The following is a 16,660-nucleotide window of genomic DNA, read 5'->3' as shown; positions in this document are numbered from 1 at the left end:
AAAGGTCGCAAAGTTCAAGGCGGCCGAATACTTTCGCAAGGCACTGTATGTATTTATAGAATGTGTACATGTTGAACTTCCTCATTCTGGTCAAATGCTGGTCTGTGACTGGTCAGGTTTCAAACGGGAAATCTACCATTGACCAATATAGCGATTTTTATCCGTAGTTTCACTTAAGAGTCTCATGTATGTCTAAATACAAAAGATGGTCGGTAGCACCTGTGTACGATCCTGACACGTATAAATCCACAGTTCCGTCATTGCGTTCTATAACTGTTCTGAAAAGAAACTGAACCCAACATCTGTCTCGCTCTGTCTTTCTCTCGCTCTGTCTTTCTCTCGCTCTGTCTTCCTCTCGCTCTGTCTCTCTGCCTCTCTGCCTCTCTCTGTGTCTCTGTCTCTCTTTGTCTCTCTGCCTCTCTGCCTCTCTCTGTCTCTCTTTGTCTCTCTGCCTCTCTGCCTCTCTCTGTGTCTCTGTCTCTCTTTGTCTCTCTGCCTCTCTGCCTCTCTGTGTCTCTGTTTCTCTTTGTCTCTCTGCCTCTCTGCCTCTCTCTGTCTCTCTTTGTCTCTCTGCCTCTCTGCCTCTCTCTGTGTCTCTGTCTCTCTCTGTTTCTCTCTGCCTCTCTGCCTCTCTCTGTGTATCTGTCTCTCTGCCTCTCTGCCTCTCTGTGTCTCTGTTTCTCTCTGTCTCTCTGTCTCTCTGTCTCTCTCTCTCTCTCTCTCTGTCTCTCCCTCTCTGTGTCTCTGTCTCTCTGTCTCTCTCTGTCTCTCTGTCTGTCTCTGTCTCTCTCTCTCTCTCTCTCTCTCTCTCTCTGTCTCTCTGTCTCTTTCTCTCTGTGTCTCTGTCTACTATATTATGATGGATTTTTGTATTGTGCTTTAGTGCAGATTTCAGTTTTTGATTTTTTTTTAGTGAAGATGTTAATGATTTAATTCCTGTGCTGTTTGTAAAAATACCCTGGTAGGTTGACTGATAACCTGAACCAGGTTTCAGGCACTGGTTTACAGTTCGAAAGCTTATTCTTGAGTTTGATTAAAGACAGTCAATATATTTAGGTTTCTGTCTCTGTGTTTAAAAAAAAAATCAACAGGAACTAGTATTCTTTGTCCTGTTGTTATTAATCTTCCTTCTTTTCATTTCCTCTTTTTATATTGAATGTCAATGTTTTAGTTCCTTAATTTGACAGTAATATTGACTAAATAAATCTACCCCCCCCCACCCCCCCACCCCCCCCACCCCACCCATCAATGTCAGTATTTGAACACTGAACACTACAGTTGAAAGACTTTCTTAATTACAAAAGAAAACAATTTGCAGACTAATTAGCCCAGATTTGCTGACCTGGGTGTGAGCGAGAGAGGAGAGTCACGGTTGACTCATGAAGGTTTGCCTCATACAGGACAGTCAGAGGTTTTATAGACCATGTCACAGACCTCTGTGTGATCAGTGTACAAAACATTAAGAACAACTTCCTGCTATTGAAATCAAATGCCCGTCCAACTGATTTGTTCTGGCGCCGGCCAGAAGCTTTCATTTTTTTGTGTGATTTTTGTCCATCTGTGACCAAGAGAAAGTGTTTTTTTATTTAAATTCTATTAAATTATTATTATTTTTTTTATGTTGGTGAGCTCGAAAAACAAGTATTGTTGCATCTGCTAGATTCTCCCGTTTTCTAAGCACAGCTGTGAGTTTGACAGACGCAGGAAATTGTTCCTAGGCCGGAAAAATGTGACACGTCACTCCCTATGCAAATGTAGGGTCTGAAACTTCAAGTCAGCCCTGCTGGGAGAGCAACGACATGGGTCTTTCTCGCTCAATAAGACACTAGACACTATGCCATTTACAGACCGCCTTTTTTTTTTTTTTTACACCAAAATCAGTCTGGAACCGGTCCAGAAATCCCGGTCCAGAACCATTCCAGAAATCCCCCAAAACATGGGACTTTTAATGTTTACAAACATTGGAGTAAAACAAGCTCAGTATTTTGGGTTGTGGTGGGGTCGGACACTTGAACTAAGCCCAGGGGGCATTTATAAGAGACATTGTAAAAATAACAAGTAAATGTCACTACGTCCAGAAATGGATGCAGCATCTGCGAATTGCAGCTTTAAGGGTCTGTGTCTGTTTGCCTCCGCTACTGTTTACACAGCTGATAACGTTTCTCAACCTCTATGAAGCTTCTCGTTTTTCTAGCTTTATGATATATTCTAAAGATTTCCATCAACACACACGTTGGCTACTCTGCTGCCGACTCCACTCTGCTGCCGACTCCACTCTGCTACTGACTCCACTCTGCTACCGACTCCACTCTGCCACCGACTCCACTCTGCCACCGACTCCACTCTGCTACCGACTCCACTCTCTGCCGCCGCCGACTCCACTCTGCCGCCACCTCCACTCTGCCACCGACTCCACTCTGTTACCGACTCCACTCTGCCGCCACCTCCACTCTGCTACCGACTCCACTCTCTGCCGCCGCCGACTCCACTCTGCTACCGATTCCACTCTGCCACCGACTCCACTCTGTTACCGACTCCACTCTGCTACCGACTCCACTCTGCCACCGACTCCACTCTCTGCCGCCGACTCCACTCTGCTACCGACTCCACTCTGCCACCGACTCCACTCTGCTACCGACTCCACTCTGCTACCGACTCCACTCTGCCACCGACTCCACTCTCTGCCGCCGCCGACTCCACTCTGCTACCGACTCCACTCTGCCACCGACTCCACTCTGTTACCGACTCCACTCTGCTACCGACTCCACTCTGCCACCGACTCCACTCTCTGCCGCCGCCGACTCCACTCTGCTACCGACTCCACTCTGCCACCGACTCCACTCTCTGCCGCCGCCGACTCCACTCTGCCACCGACTCCAGTCTGTTACCGACTCCACTCTGCTACCGACTCCACTCTGCCACCGACTCCACTCTCTGCCGCCGCCGACTCCACTCTGCTACCGACTCCACTCTGCCACCGACTCCACTCTGTTACCGACTCCACTCTGCCACCGACTCCACTCTCTGCCGCCACCGACTCCACTCTGCCACCGACTCCACTCTCTGCCGCCGCCGACTCCACTCGGCTACCGACTCCACTCACGTTCTACTGATTGGGATCGTATTTTATTCATATTGGAGTTTTGATTTTCAAAGTTTGTATAACTAGGTGCAGTGATTGAAACTCCTCATGACGCACTAAAGCAGAACATGATGTGCTTTTCAAAGGTCCCATCCTTGTAGGTGGTCTACATTTAGTTCCTGTATAAAAACCATGGTCAGAAATAGCCTGTCGTCTCTGTTCTTTTTAATTTTTTTTATAGCTAAAGCAGACAATAGTGTTGATCTAGATGTGGTCATGTATTTCTCCTTGTTGCAGTGTACTGCTTGTATCGAAAGAGGCCACCCACACACTATAAACATACTTAAGCGAGGGAAACGTCAGACTGAGGGACACGAGCACATTTTCACTGTCGGCACATGAACGACGAAGAAAAATGTAGACCTCCTCCTCTTCCTCTTCTTCGTCCATTTAGAAAGAAGTGTCCCTGGAGAGGACCGGGGGAGAAGGAGGGAGGAGGAGGAGGGGCAGACTGTTTGCTCTTCACTCCTCTCTGTTTCATCCTGTTTCGTCAGACTTCTCTCAGTAGTAGGGTGTAGTAGGGTGACTGTTATACGACTTGTTTATATCACAAGGCTCCAAAATGTGTTTGTGGCGTCTTGTACCACACTGTTTTTTTTTTTTTTAAAGATCAAAAGAGTTTTCCCTCTGTCTGTTTATCACGCGGTGCACAGCGATATGTTCAGCACAGCCTGGAGTCAGACAGCCTTCGGAGGATAACTTAAATGAGGACACTCAATACCACCACACCTTTTAAAAACTGGATCCTTGTTTTTTGATTTTGAAGTGTTGAGATTATGGCGAGGTTCACCCGTAATAAAAGTGCACTGAAAGTAAAGGGGCTGAATAATTTTGCACGCCCAATTTTTCAGCTTTTGATATGTTAAAAAAGTTTGAAATATCCAATAAATGTCGTTCCACTTCATGATTGTGCCCCACTTGTTGTTGATTCTTCACAAAAAACTACAGTTTTATATCTTTAAGTTTGAAGCCTGAAATGTGGCAAAAGGTCGCAAAGTTCAAGGGGGCCGAATACTTTCGCAAGGCACTGTATGGTCAGATTTGCCAAATGTAGGGCGAGGGAGAGCTTTGTATGCATCTCTGTGTGTGGAGTAAAGGTGGTCCAGAGTTTTTTTCCTCTGGTTGCACTTTTAACATGCTGATAGAAATTTGGTAAAACGGATTTCATTTTCCCTGCATTAAAGTCCCCGGCTACTAGGAGCTCCGCCTCTGGCTGAATTCTCTTGGTAGATAGTGTGGTCTACAACTTATCATGAGATACTCTACCTTAGGCGAGCAATAGCTCAAGACATTCTTAGATATCGTGCACCAGCTGTTATTTACAAAAATACGTAGTCTGCCGACCCTTGTCTTACCAGACACCGCTGTTCTATCCTGGCGGTACATCGTATAACCAGCCAGCTGTAGGTTGATAGTGTCGTCGTTCAGCCACGTCTCTGTGAAGCATAAGATGTTACAGTTTTGAATGTCCCGTTGGAAGTTTAATCTTCCGCGTAGGTCATCGATTTTATTCTCCAAAGATTGCAAGTTTGCTAGCAGAATGGTTTTTTATTCGAGCGCTTACGAATTCTCAGATGACAGCCCGCCCTCTGGCCCCATCTTCAAACAAATCACAGGGGATCTGGGCCTGACAAAGCAGTATATAATTCGCGTCGGGCTCGTCAGATTCGTTTAAGGGAAAAAAGGATTCTGCTTGTCCGTGGTGAGTAAGTGTCCAGCAGTTATTTTCGGTCATAACAGACGATAGCGGCAACATTATGTACAAAATAAGTAAAAAAAAAATGTAAAAAACTTACAAACATCATTAAAAAAAAAACGTTAGGGAATAAATAAAATGTCAGCCTTCTTCTCCGGCGCCATGGTTACATCCTCAATGGGTCCATGTGTTGGAGCATTTTATTTACCGATGTTGTTTCACCATAAACAGGCTCTACTACACCAATCACCAAGGAGGACCTGCAGGCGTTGACCAATGACAAGAGCGACACATCCAACCGCACCATTACCTTCAACGTGATTCGTCGACCAAAACTAGGCAGACTGGTGACAGTGCTGGCCGATAATTTCACTGTTGACGTCTCTTCCTTCACACAGACCATGGTAAGAGCAGAACCTAACAACCAGAACCTGCTGATTTCGGATTAGTGTTCATATTGAATAAGATTATTTGATTATTTGGACAGGGGAGACCAGGGCCCATATTCCTACAACTGAGTTGGAGTAAAGGATACGTTTTGCCTTTTAGATCACAATTAATATGATAAAATAGACAGATCCTGGATCAGCGCTCCTACTCTGGGACACTTGATACAAACAGTACCAGTCAAAAGTTTGGACACACCTACTCATTCAAGGGTTTTTCTTTATTTTTACTATTTTCTACATTGTAGAATAATAGTGAAGACATCAAAACTATGAATTAACACATATGGAATCATGTAGTAGTCAATAAAGTGTTAAACAAATCAAAATACAATTTTGCTTTTAGATTCTTCGAAGTAGCCTCCCTTAGCCTTGATGACAGCTTTGGACACTTTTGGCCTTCTCTCAACCAGCTTCACCTGGAATGCTTTTCAACAGTCTTGAAGGACTTCCCACATATGCTGAGAACTTGTTGGCTGCTTTTCTTTCACTCTGTGGTCCAACTCATCCCAAACCATCTCAATTGGGTTGAGGTCGGATGATTATGGAGGCTAGGTCATTTGATGCAACACTCTATCACTCTATCACTCTCCTTCTTGGTCAAATAGCACTTACACAGCTCTAGAGGTGTGTTGAAAAACAAATCATAGTCCCACTAAGCACAAACCAGATGGGATAGTCTATCGCTGCAGAATGCTGTGGTAGTCATGCTGGTTAAGTGTGCCTTGAATTCTAAATAAATCACTGACAGTGTCACCAGCAAAGCACTTCCATACCATCACACCTCCTCCATGCTTCACGGTGGGAAATACACCGGAACCACACATGCAGAGATCATCCGTTCACCTACTATGTGTCTCACAAATACCTGGCGGTTGGGACCAAAAATCTCAAGTTTAGACTCATCAAACCAAAGGACAGATTTCCACCGGTCTAATGTCCATTTCTCGTATTTCTTGGCCCAAGCAAGTCTCTTCTTCTTATTGGTGTCCTTTAGTAGTGGTTTATTTTGCAGCAATTCACACAGTTTCCTCTGAACAGTTGATGTTGAGATGTGTTTGTTACTTGAACTCTGTGAAACATTTATTTGGGTTGCAATTTCTGACATGCTGACCAGACCGCATGCCCATCCGCGTGTGCCATCGCGCACAAGTTGATTTTGCCCACCCACATCAGACACGATCAGGACACGAAGGTTGAAATATCAAAACAAACTCTGAACCAATTATATTAATTTGGGGACAGGTCGAAAAGCATTAAACATTTATGGCATTTTGACAGTTGCTAATTGTCCTGGGATATAAACATTTACGTTGTTATTTTACCAGAAATGCACAAGGTCCTCTACTCCAACAATTAATCCTCAGATAAAAGGGTAAACCGAGTTTGTTTCTAGTAATCTCTCCTCCTTCAGGCTTCTTCTTCTTTGGACTTTATATGGCGGTTGGTAACCAACTTTAAGGTGCATTACCACCACCAACTGGACTGGAGTGTGGACCTCAGTTCATCTTTCAATCACCCACGTGGGTATATGCTCCTAACGACCAATGAGGAGATGGGAGAGGCGGGACTTGCAGCGCTTTGAGCGTAACAAACCTATTTCTATTTTAGGCTATGCAGATGAGCGCGAGCATTGTGGGTGCAAACGTTCGTGCGACGCGGGCGATGTGGTCAGCATGTGAGGCTGGTAACTCTAATGAACTGCAGCAGAGGTAACTCTGGGTCTTCTTTTCATGTGGCGGTCCTCATGAGAGACAGTTTCATCACGGTGCTTGATGGTTTTTGCGACTGCACTTGAAGAAACTTTTAAAGGTCTTGAAATTTTCCGTATTGACTGACCTTCATGTCTTAAAGTAATGATGGACTGTTGTTTCTCTTTGCTAATTTGAGCTGTTCTTGCCATAATATGGACGTGGTCTTTTAGCAAATAGGGCCATCTTCTGTATACCATACCTACCATGTCACAACACAACCGAAGAAGGAAAGACCATTAAGATGGAAAGAAATTCAACAAATGAACTTCTAACAAGGCACACCTGCTAATTGACATGCATTCCAGGTGCCTACCTCATGAACCTGGTTGAGAGAATGCCAAGAGTGTGCAAAGCTGTTATCAAGACAAAGGGTAGCTACTTTGAAGAATCTAAAATAGAAAACATATTGTGATTTGTTTAACACTTTTTTTAGTTACTACATGACTCCATATGTATTCATAGTTTTGACTTCTTCACTATTATTCTACAATGTAAAAAATAGTATAAAAAAAAAAGAAGAAAAACCTTGGAATGAGTAGGTGTTCTAGAACCCTTGAATGAGTAGGTGTTCTAGAACCCTTGAATGAGTAGGTGTGTCCAAACGTTTGACTGGTACTGTGTGTCAGAGAGAGACTGAGGGGAAAGAGACATGGTAAACGTTTGACTGGTACTGTGTGGCCGCAGTAGTTTATACTAGAAGACAAAATAAGACTCTTCATGCACTGTTTGGGAAAGTATATTGTGATTAATTTGTAAAACAATATTTACGGTGAGAAACAAACAGAAGGAAACTCCACAGTAAATTCCAATTCAAGCCGAAACAAAATGTTGTTTGGCCTTGACGGGAAGCGTGGTCAGTGTTTTTGATTGGATAAGGCCTCAGGTTACTACACTCTCTACAGCTGAGTACATAGACATGCATTAATACATATGTTTATATTCTGAATAACAACTACAGATATTCTCCAGCGGAAGAAGCAACTCGTGTGAAGTATTCGTTGATGACTAAAGTTCTGATGTTCAGTGTTTTGTGTTAACGCTTTAGTTTTGTTTTGGTTACTTTGAAATGGGGGCCAAATGTGGGTTACAAAAGTGGGGAAATTCCCGGGCTTGCCCTTCTGATTCATAGTAACACAAGCCTTCACTGATTTCTGGTCTCAGGTGGACCAGCGGGAGATTCTGTACATCCAGAGTCTTGTGGCGTCGGTTGGCTGGTCCGCTATGGACTCAATGACCTTCTCAGTGTCCTCACCTCCAGCTTCCCTAGAGAACGAGACCTTCAGGATGGACATCTCCTACGAGAATGCTGGACCCGACCGCAAGACTCTGCTCCTCGCTAACACAGGTGGGCTTTTGGTGAATCATTGCATAATGTCTTGTTGTTGTACATCATCAATGTTCATTTTCCAGGATTTTTATACAATTAAGGGGTATGAAATATTAGCAACATATATATTTTTTAACCCATAGGTTATGGAGAACCAAAGCTGCCAAAATTAGAGCTCAATTAATAAATAAATGCACACACAAATAGATAAATGTAAAAAATAAATAAATGGATGAATGATTACACACATACAGTGTATTCAGACACTTTTTTTTTACATTCTGTTACATTAGTCTTATTCTAAAATGGATTAAATAGTTTTTTCCCCTCATTAATTTACCCACAATACCCCATAATGACAAAGAAAAAAACAGGTTTTTAGAAATGTTTGCAAATGTATTAAAAACAAACTGAAATATCTCATTTATATAAGTATTCAGGCCCTTTACTCAGTACTTTGATGAAGCACCTTTGGCAGCGATTACAGCATCGCGTCTTCTTGTTAATGACGCTACAAGCTTGGCACACCTGTACTTGGGGAGTTTCTCTCATTCTTCTCTGCAGATCCTCTCAAGCTCTTGTCAGGTTGGATGGGGAGCGTCGCTGCACAGCTAATTTCTTGTCTCTAGAGCTGTTTGATCATATTCAAGTCCAGGCTCTGGCTGGTACATTCTGAGACTTGTCCCGAAGACTTGTCCCGAAGCCACTCCTGCGTTGTCTTGGCTGTGTGCTTAGGGTTGCTGTCCTGCATTTTTGCAAACTCCAAGTGGGCTGTCATGCCTTTTACTGAGGAGTAGCTTCCGTCTAGCCACTCTATGATAAAGGCCTGATTGGTGAAGGGCTGCAGAGATGGTTGTCCTTCTGGAAGGTTCTCCCATCTCCATAAAGGAACTCTGGAGCTCTGTCAAGAGTGACCATCGGAATTTCTTGGTCACTTCCCTGACCAAGGCCCTTCTCCCACGATTGCTCAGTTTGGCCGGGCGGCCAGCTCTAGAAAGAGTCTTGGTGGTTACAAACTTCTTCCATTTAAGAATGATGGACGCCACTGTGTTCTTGGGGACCTTCAATGCTGCAGAAATTTTTTGGTTCCTTCGACCTCATGGCTTGGTTTTTGCTCTGACACGAACTGTCAACTGTGGGACCTGAGCTCAATTTTGAGTCTCATACCAAAGTGTCTGAATAGTTATGTAAAATAAGACATCTGTTTCTTCTTTTTAATACATTTGCAAAAAAATTCTACACTTTTTTCGCGTTGTCATTATGCAGTATTGTGTGTAGATTGAGGAAATTGTTTTATTTAATCCATTTTAGAATAAGTAACGTAAAAAGTAACGTAAAAATGTGGAAAAGGGTCTGAATTACGGCAGCTTCGGTCCTCCATACCGACTTTTCTCTCGTTGCATTCTAGGTGCTGTGGTGACCGAGGGTGACCACATCGTCATTGACAAGTCCAATCTGGATGCGTCTAACCTTATGTCCAAGCTTCCCACACCCCAGCGCAGCTCTCACGAGATCTGGTTCCAGGTAAAGTCTCTACCCCAGCACGGGGTCATTGTGGTGGGAGAGAGGAACCTCACTGTGGAGAAACCCAACTTCTCCCAGTACATCCTCAACAAGTATGGCATCACATACCGGCACGACGACTCCGAGACACTCCACGACCACTTTGTCTTCGACACCTGGCTGAACCCCAAGGGTAAGCCGGCCCAGCGCCCTCTGGAAGACAGCCAGGTACTTAATGTTGCTAACCTACCTTGTGTTTTGCACACTTTTATCCAACGGTTTATTTCTGTTTATTATTGTTTTTAAATCTGTTCAAACATTGTTTATGTTGCAAAATGAATTGCCTCCATTTGAGGATATTGGAAGTTCTGCTTCAAAACTCTTAATGTAGAAGACAAGATTCCATTCAACAAAATAAAGTAATATTCTTCTTCTCTAATCAGGTTCTGGAGGAGTGGTTCAACATCACGGTGATCCCAGTCAACGACCAACCGCCCGTTCTGAAGACCAAAGCCCCCAGCCTGAGCGTGGTGCAGGGGGACACAGTGGCCCTGGGGCCAGAGAACCTCAATGTGGAAGACTTGGATAACCCTTCAGAGGACATCCAGTACACCGTCGTCAGCAAGCCCAACAACGGCTATCTGGCCCTGGGAGGAAGCCTTAACGAGTCTGTGGTGTCCTTCACTCAGGCTCAGATCAACAGTGGGATGGTGTACTTTGTTCATGATGGAAGCCGAGCTTCTGGGGTGTTTTATTTTAGTGTTTCCGATGGCCATCACAAACCGGTCTATAAGCTCTTCAACCTCGAGGTGACGGAGATCACCATCTCCCTTGTCAACAACACTGGGCTGGCTCTGGAGCAGGGACAGACGTCTGTGGTTTTAACCCAGGAGAGTCTGGTGGCAGAGACCAATGGAAAAAACACAACGGTTCACTACCGGATCACCGCTGCGCCACGGTACGGCAAGATCCTCCGGCTGGATGACCAGGAGGTCAACCAGTTTGAGCAGGAGGACTTAAGGATGGGTAGCTTGTTTTATCACATGACGACCCTCACGTCTGGTCAGGACAGCTTTGAGTTCACCGCGTTTACATCGGAAGCTAACCTAACAAACCAGGTTGTCAACATCACAGTTAAGCCCCTGGTCAGGTTTGGCAAAGGGGTGAGAATACCCAATGGCATCGTGGTCAAACTCAACACTGGTTTCCTCAACGCAACTGAGCTGGCTTCTCTATCCGTCAGAGACCCTTTCTTCGAGGTCGTCTCTCATCCAAAGTATGGAAAACTGGTCAGAGGAAAACCCAAAGCTGGTAAGAAAACCGAGCCACTGGGGTCTTTCTCCTTTCAGGATGTGAAGCAGGAGAGGCTGTGCTTCGAGCTCAACGCTAACATGACTGGAGTGCAGGAGCTGAACGACTCGTTGGTGTTCATTCTGAAAGCGGAGAACGTCCCGCCTGCCAGGGGAGAGTTCCGGTTCACTATCGTTCCGTATGATCCATCGCTAGTTCTAACCACCATGAGTCCCATCCTGACCACCAGCAGTCCTTTCTCTCAGCCTCTTAACCAAACGACAGTGTTCGGTGTTGGGACGGCACTACCCTCCCTGTCCACCTCCCCCCTTTCCACACAGAGACCCAGCAAGACCCACCAGAAGTTCAAAGGTCGCAACCGCTGGGGGAACACCAACCGTAACGACTCGGCAGGTACAGATACTACTCTGGGCAAGCCCACCCTGAGTAAAGGAGACGACAATGAGATTTCCTTTGTGAATACACCGGTCCGAGTAGAGTCATACCCACAGAAGTCTTCCAACCTAATATTGGTGATCCTACCTCTCCTGGCCATGCTCTTATTGGTCATCATCCTGGTGGTGCTGGTTATCCTGCTGCGACGCAACAGGAAGAGGAAACAGAAACCTGTCACCTCGAAGCCGCCACCCTCACCCTCGCCCTCTACCCCACCGGCCTATAACGGCCAGTCGCAGAGGAGCGCGGCTGTTCCCACGGTAACGGTGACCCCACTGAGCCCCAGTAGCCCTGCCCTGGACAGGCTGCTTCCTTCAGCCAATCAGGGCTTAGTTAGCAACTCCACATCACTGCTACTTTGCTCGTGGAACGGTGTAGATCCAGAGAGTTCAGCCCAGCTCATTAGGACCACACCCCCCACTCTACAGCAGAACCAATACTGGGTATGACTCTGTAGCTGCTGCCATCTAGGGGAGGGTGGGGAAGTGGACTGTCTACCCTGTACACTAACATCCATCCCCACCAACCCCACTCATCGTTACACTGTAAACCATGACACTACTGTACTATTTGTTTTGTGATATAATCAAAGCATTTTCTACTGAAGCTAAGCACAATCAGCACTGGGAATTCCAACCACTATCTCCACTTTGCAACATAATTAGTACTGGGAATAACAACCACTATCTCCACTTTGCAACATAATTAGTACTGGGAATGACAACCACTATTCCCACTTAACAACCTAATAAGGAGCTTAGAACCGAATGTGTCTTCTGTCTTTCTCACTCCCCCCCACCCCCCGCGTAGAAATGTTGTTCCACCATTTATTAAAGAAGTAATGCAAGTCTTGGCGATATAGGCTCTGACTTTCGGGGTTTTAGCTCAAAGCCCAAGCTAAGCGTCAATATATAAGATGACATACAAGCAGTGAGCGTGGTTAAACGATACCAATCCCCCAGCAGGAGAACAGAAAAAGGAAGTGGAAACTCAAAACACATGAACTATAAAAGGCTGGCGAGGGAAGGACGGCTCATAACTAGCAGTGAGTATCACAGGCGGCTGGTGGCGCCTTAATTAGGGAGGATGGCTCATAACAATGGCTGGAATGGAGTAAATGGTATCAACCACTCTGAAACTCTGTGTTTGATTCCATTCCGTTAACTTCGTTCCAGCCGTTATGAGCCGTCCTCCCTGATTAAGGCGCCACCAGCCGCCTGTGATACTCACTGCTAGTAACCATGTATTCATCCAAGAGAAAATGAAATGCACTAAAATAACTTTGGAATTGTAGGCTATTGCCCATGACACCTTTAGACCTCTTCACTCACAACGGCCGGTGTGCATTTCACCCCCTCTCTGCTCCATGTCTCAAAGCCGTAGAGAAAAGATCTCGCTTGTAAAGTAGTTGTTATTTAGCTGAACATTGAGAGTTGAAAAATACAAATTATACCTACAGACAGCTGGGACCCTCCTCTCCTCAACATGAACAAGGGGACGAAGCTTCCAAACTTGTTATCCCGCAATTGCATTTAGAAATGTCATATGATCAGAACATGTTTTTCTCTCGAGCGCATGAGGGGATAGGTAGCCTAGTGGTTAGAGAGTTGGTTCCCCGGTAGGCTGGCATTGTAAATAAAAATGTGTTCTTAACTGACTTGCCTAGTTAAATAAAAGTTAAATAAAACGATAGGAGAGTGGCTCGCTCATCACAGTAGCAGGCCCCCAGCGAGGATGGAGCGGCAGGGAAGACACTTTCATTACAGGAGTCGTGAGGATAACGCACTTTACTGTTTGACCAAATCATGGTTTTAGCCACACAAAATAGGACGTTATGAGTCAGGTGACAACGTAGAATGTGCTCTTTCTACATTCATAGGCTCCCTTTTCATTTTTATGATCTTTATGATATCGGCTAACTGATGATGGAGTCTACGCAGGTCTCTTTGACGATGCCGCGTTGACTTTCAATGTGAGTTTGAGTGACCTCATCTCAGCCTGAGGAAACTGGGTCGTTGCCCACTGATCACAGCCTGAGGAAACTGGGCCTCTGTCCACTGATCACAGCCTGAGGAAACTGGGCCTCTGTCCACTGATCACAGCCTGAGGAAACCGGGCCTCTGTCCGCTGATCACAGCCTGAGGAAACTGGGCCTCTGTCTGCTGATCACAGCCTGAGGAAACCGGGCCTCTGTCCGCTGATCACAGCCTGAGGAAACTGGGCCTCTGTCCACTGATCACAGCCTGAGGAAACTGGGTCGTTGCCCACTGATCACAGCCTGAGGAAACCGGGCCTCTGTCCGCTGATCTCAGCCTGAGGAAACCGGGCCTCTGTCCACTGATCTCAGCCTGAGGAAACCGGGCCGTTGCCCACTGATCTCAGCCTGAGGAAACCGGGCCGTTGCCCACTGATCTCAGCCTGAGGAAACTGGGCCTCTGTCCGCTGATCACAGCCTGAGGAAGCCGGACCGCTGCCCACTGATCTCAGCCAGAGGAAACCGGGCCGTTGCCCACTGACCTCAGCCTGAGGAAACCGGGCCTATTTCCGCTGATCAGCCAAATGCTAATTTATAGTATAACAGAGAAATTGCGGAAAAAAAAATATAGATTTTGAAAAATATCTAACAGGCCCATTGGCCACCGTCCATGTCAACTTCTCTATTGTCTTATTTGTATATATACAGTATATGAAAAAAGAAAATGTGTGTCAATTTCTACCACCCCACCCAACTAAAGATGGTCCAGCCCATCTGGCATTTGCCAGAATTGCCAGATGGCCAATTCGCCCCTATTATAGCATTACTTTTGGTACGTTGTGGTACTCACCTTAGACCAGTGGGAGAAGTGCATGCATATATTCATGGTTTCCTGATTTCTTGTGATCAAGGCATGTCGCCTTACCACTCTCTTGTATTGGTGTATGTATTTAATTTTATGGTATTTTATATATTAAAACCCTAAATTCTTCCTACAGTGTATGTATAATACTTATTTCAAGCCATAGTGGAAGATCCCTGTGTACCCTGGTGCTGCTGTCATAAATGTTACTGCAACCCTTAAGGTTTAGGGTTTTGTTACACTGTAAAACCAGATTGTGTCAAAACTACCCCTTGAAAGAAAACACCTCTTTAAAATAGGCTACATGCCAACTGGTACTTTTCATTATTTTACATTTCGACACTGAACAACAATATAAAACGCAACATGTAAAGTGTTGGTCCTGTGTTTCATGAACTAAAAGGATCCCACTAATGTTTCAATATGTAATAAAAGCTTGTTTCTCACATTTTGAAATGTGTTTACATCTCTGTTAGAGATCATTTTGAAATGTGTTTACATCTCTGTTAGTGATCATTTTGAAATGTGTTTACATCTCTGTTAGTGATCATTTTGAAATGTGTTTACATCTCTGTTAGTGATCATTTTGAAATGTGTTTACATCTCTGTTAGTGATCATTTTGAAATGTGTTTACATCTCTGTTAGTGATCATTTTGAAATGTGTTTACATCTCTGTTAGTGATCATTTTGAAATGTGTTTACATCTCTGTTAGTGATCATTTTGAAATGTGTTTACATCTCTGTTAGTGATCATTTTGAAATGTGTTTACATCTCTGTTAGTGATCATTTTGAAATGTGTTTACATCTCTGTTAGTGATCATTTTGAAATGTGTTTACATCTCTGTTAGTGATCATTTTGAAATGTGTTTACATCTCTGTTAGTGATCATTTTGAAATGTGTTTACATCTCTGTTAGAGATCATTTTGAAATGTGTTTACATCTCTGTTAGTGATCATTTTGAAATGTGTTTACATCTCTGTTAGTGATCATTTTGAAATGTGTTTACATCTCTGTTAGTGATCATTTTATCATTTGTCAAGATAATCAATCCACCTGACAGGTGTGGCAAATCAAGAAGCTGATTAAACAGCCTGATCATTACACAGGTGCACCTTGTGCTGGGGATAATATAAGGCCACTCTAACATGTGCATTTTTGTCACACAACACAATGCCACAGACGTATCAAGTTTTGAGAGAGCGTGCAATTGACATGCTGACTACAGGAATGTCCACCAGAGCTTTTGCCAGAGAGTTTCATGTTAATTTCTCTACCATAAGCCACCTCCAACAACGTTTTTTAGAATTTGTCAGTACGTCCAACCGGCCTCACAACCGCAAACCATGTGTATGGCGTTGTGTGGGTGATCAGTTTGCTGATGTCAATGTTGTAAACAGAGTGCTCCATGGTGGTGTTGGGGTTATGGTATGGGAAGGCACAATTGCATTTTATTGATAGCAATTTGAATGCAGAGAAATACCGTGCCGAGATCCTGAGGCCCGTTGCCGTGCCATTTATCCACCGCCATCACCTCATGTTTCAGCATGATAATGCACAGCCCCATGTCGCAAAGATCTGTACACAATTCCTGGAAGTTGAAAATGTCCTAGTTCTTCCATTACCTGCATACTACCAGATGTCACCCATTGAGCATGTTTGGGATGCTCTGGATCGACATGTACAACAGTGTGTTACAGTTCCCCCCCCTAATATCCAGCAACTTTGCACAGTCATTGAAGAGGCGTGGGACAACATTCTACAAGCCACAGTCAACAGCTTGCTCAACTAGGTGAAGGATATGTTTTGCGCTGCATGAGGCAAATGGTGGTCATACCAGATACTGAGTAAACTCCCGTATACTCTGGGAGTAATTAAACTGCTGTGCCATGCAGGTAGGTCATTCGTGATTCAAGTCAGTATTCAACACCCATTCATTTCTGAGGAGGGGCAACAGTGAGCACTGTTACCTTCAAGTTAAATAAAAAATTCAATTAAAAAAAATGAAAAGTAGGTTTCGGTTTTGCCATAGTGTTATGGACGGGGATGGCAGATGGGTGTAAGCACCTACCTGTGATTCCAAACGTTGCATGTTCGATTCCAGCAGAGGAAAGTTGTCTTTGATATTTTTGTTTTAAGCCTTAACCCTCACCTTAACCATTTGGAGTTAATGGCCATACCTTAGGAATTCAGAGTTAATGCTTAAACT

At 44.5% G+C, this 16,660-nt stretch overlaps 1 protein-coding gene across 1 annotated transcript in view; it reads left to right on the top strand.

The window, feature by feature from the left end:
- The window catches only part of cspg4ba (chondroitin sulfate proteoglycan 4ba), a 56,705-nt gene extending 41,798 nt beyond the window's left edge, over nt 1-14,907 (top strand). The window contains exons 12-15 of the mRNA XM_036979226.2: nt 5,070-5,242; nt 8,200-8,383; nt 9,774-10,096; nt 10,312-14,907. Of these exons, the coding sequence (XP_036835121.2) occupies nt 5,070-5,242; nt 8,200-8,383; nt 9,774-10,096; nt 10,312-12,063 (2,432 nt within the window). The 3' untranslated portion in view covers nt 12,064-14,907. The remainder of the gene's footprint in view (nt 1-5,069; nt 5,243-8,199; nt 8,384-9,773; nt 10,097-10,311) is intronic.
- The last annotated feature ends 1,753 nt before the right edge of the window (nt 14,908-16,660 follow it).

This window comes from Oncorhynchus mykiss, chromosome 6 (genome assembly GCF_057628025.1).
Source record: "Oncorhynchus mykiss isolate SJ-2025 chromosome 6, ASM5762802v1, whole genome shotgun sequence".
NCBI lineage: Eukaryota > Metazoa > Chordata > Actinopteri > Salmoniformes > Salmonidae > Oncorhynchus > Oncorhynchus mykiss.
The sequence above is the reverse complement of the archived record's forward strand: the minus strand, read 5'-3'. Positions and strand labels throughout refer to the sequence as shown.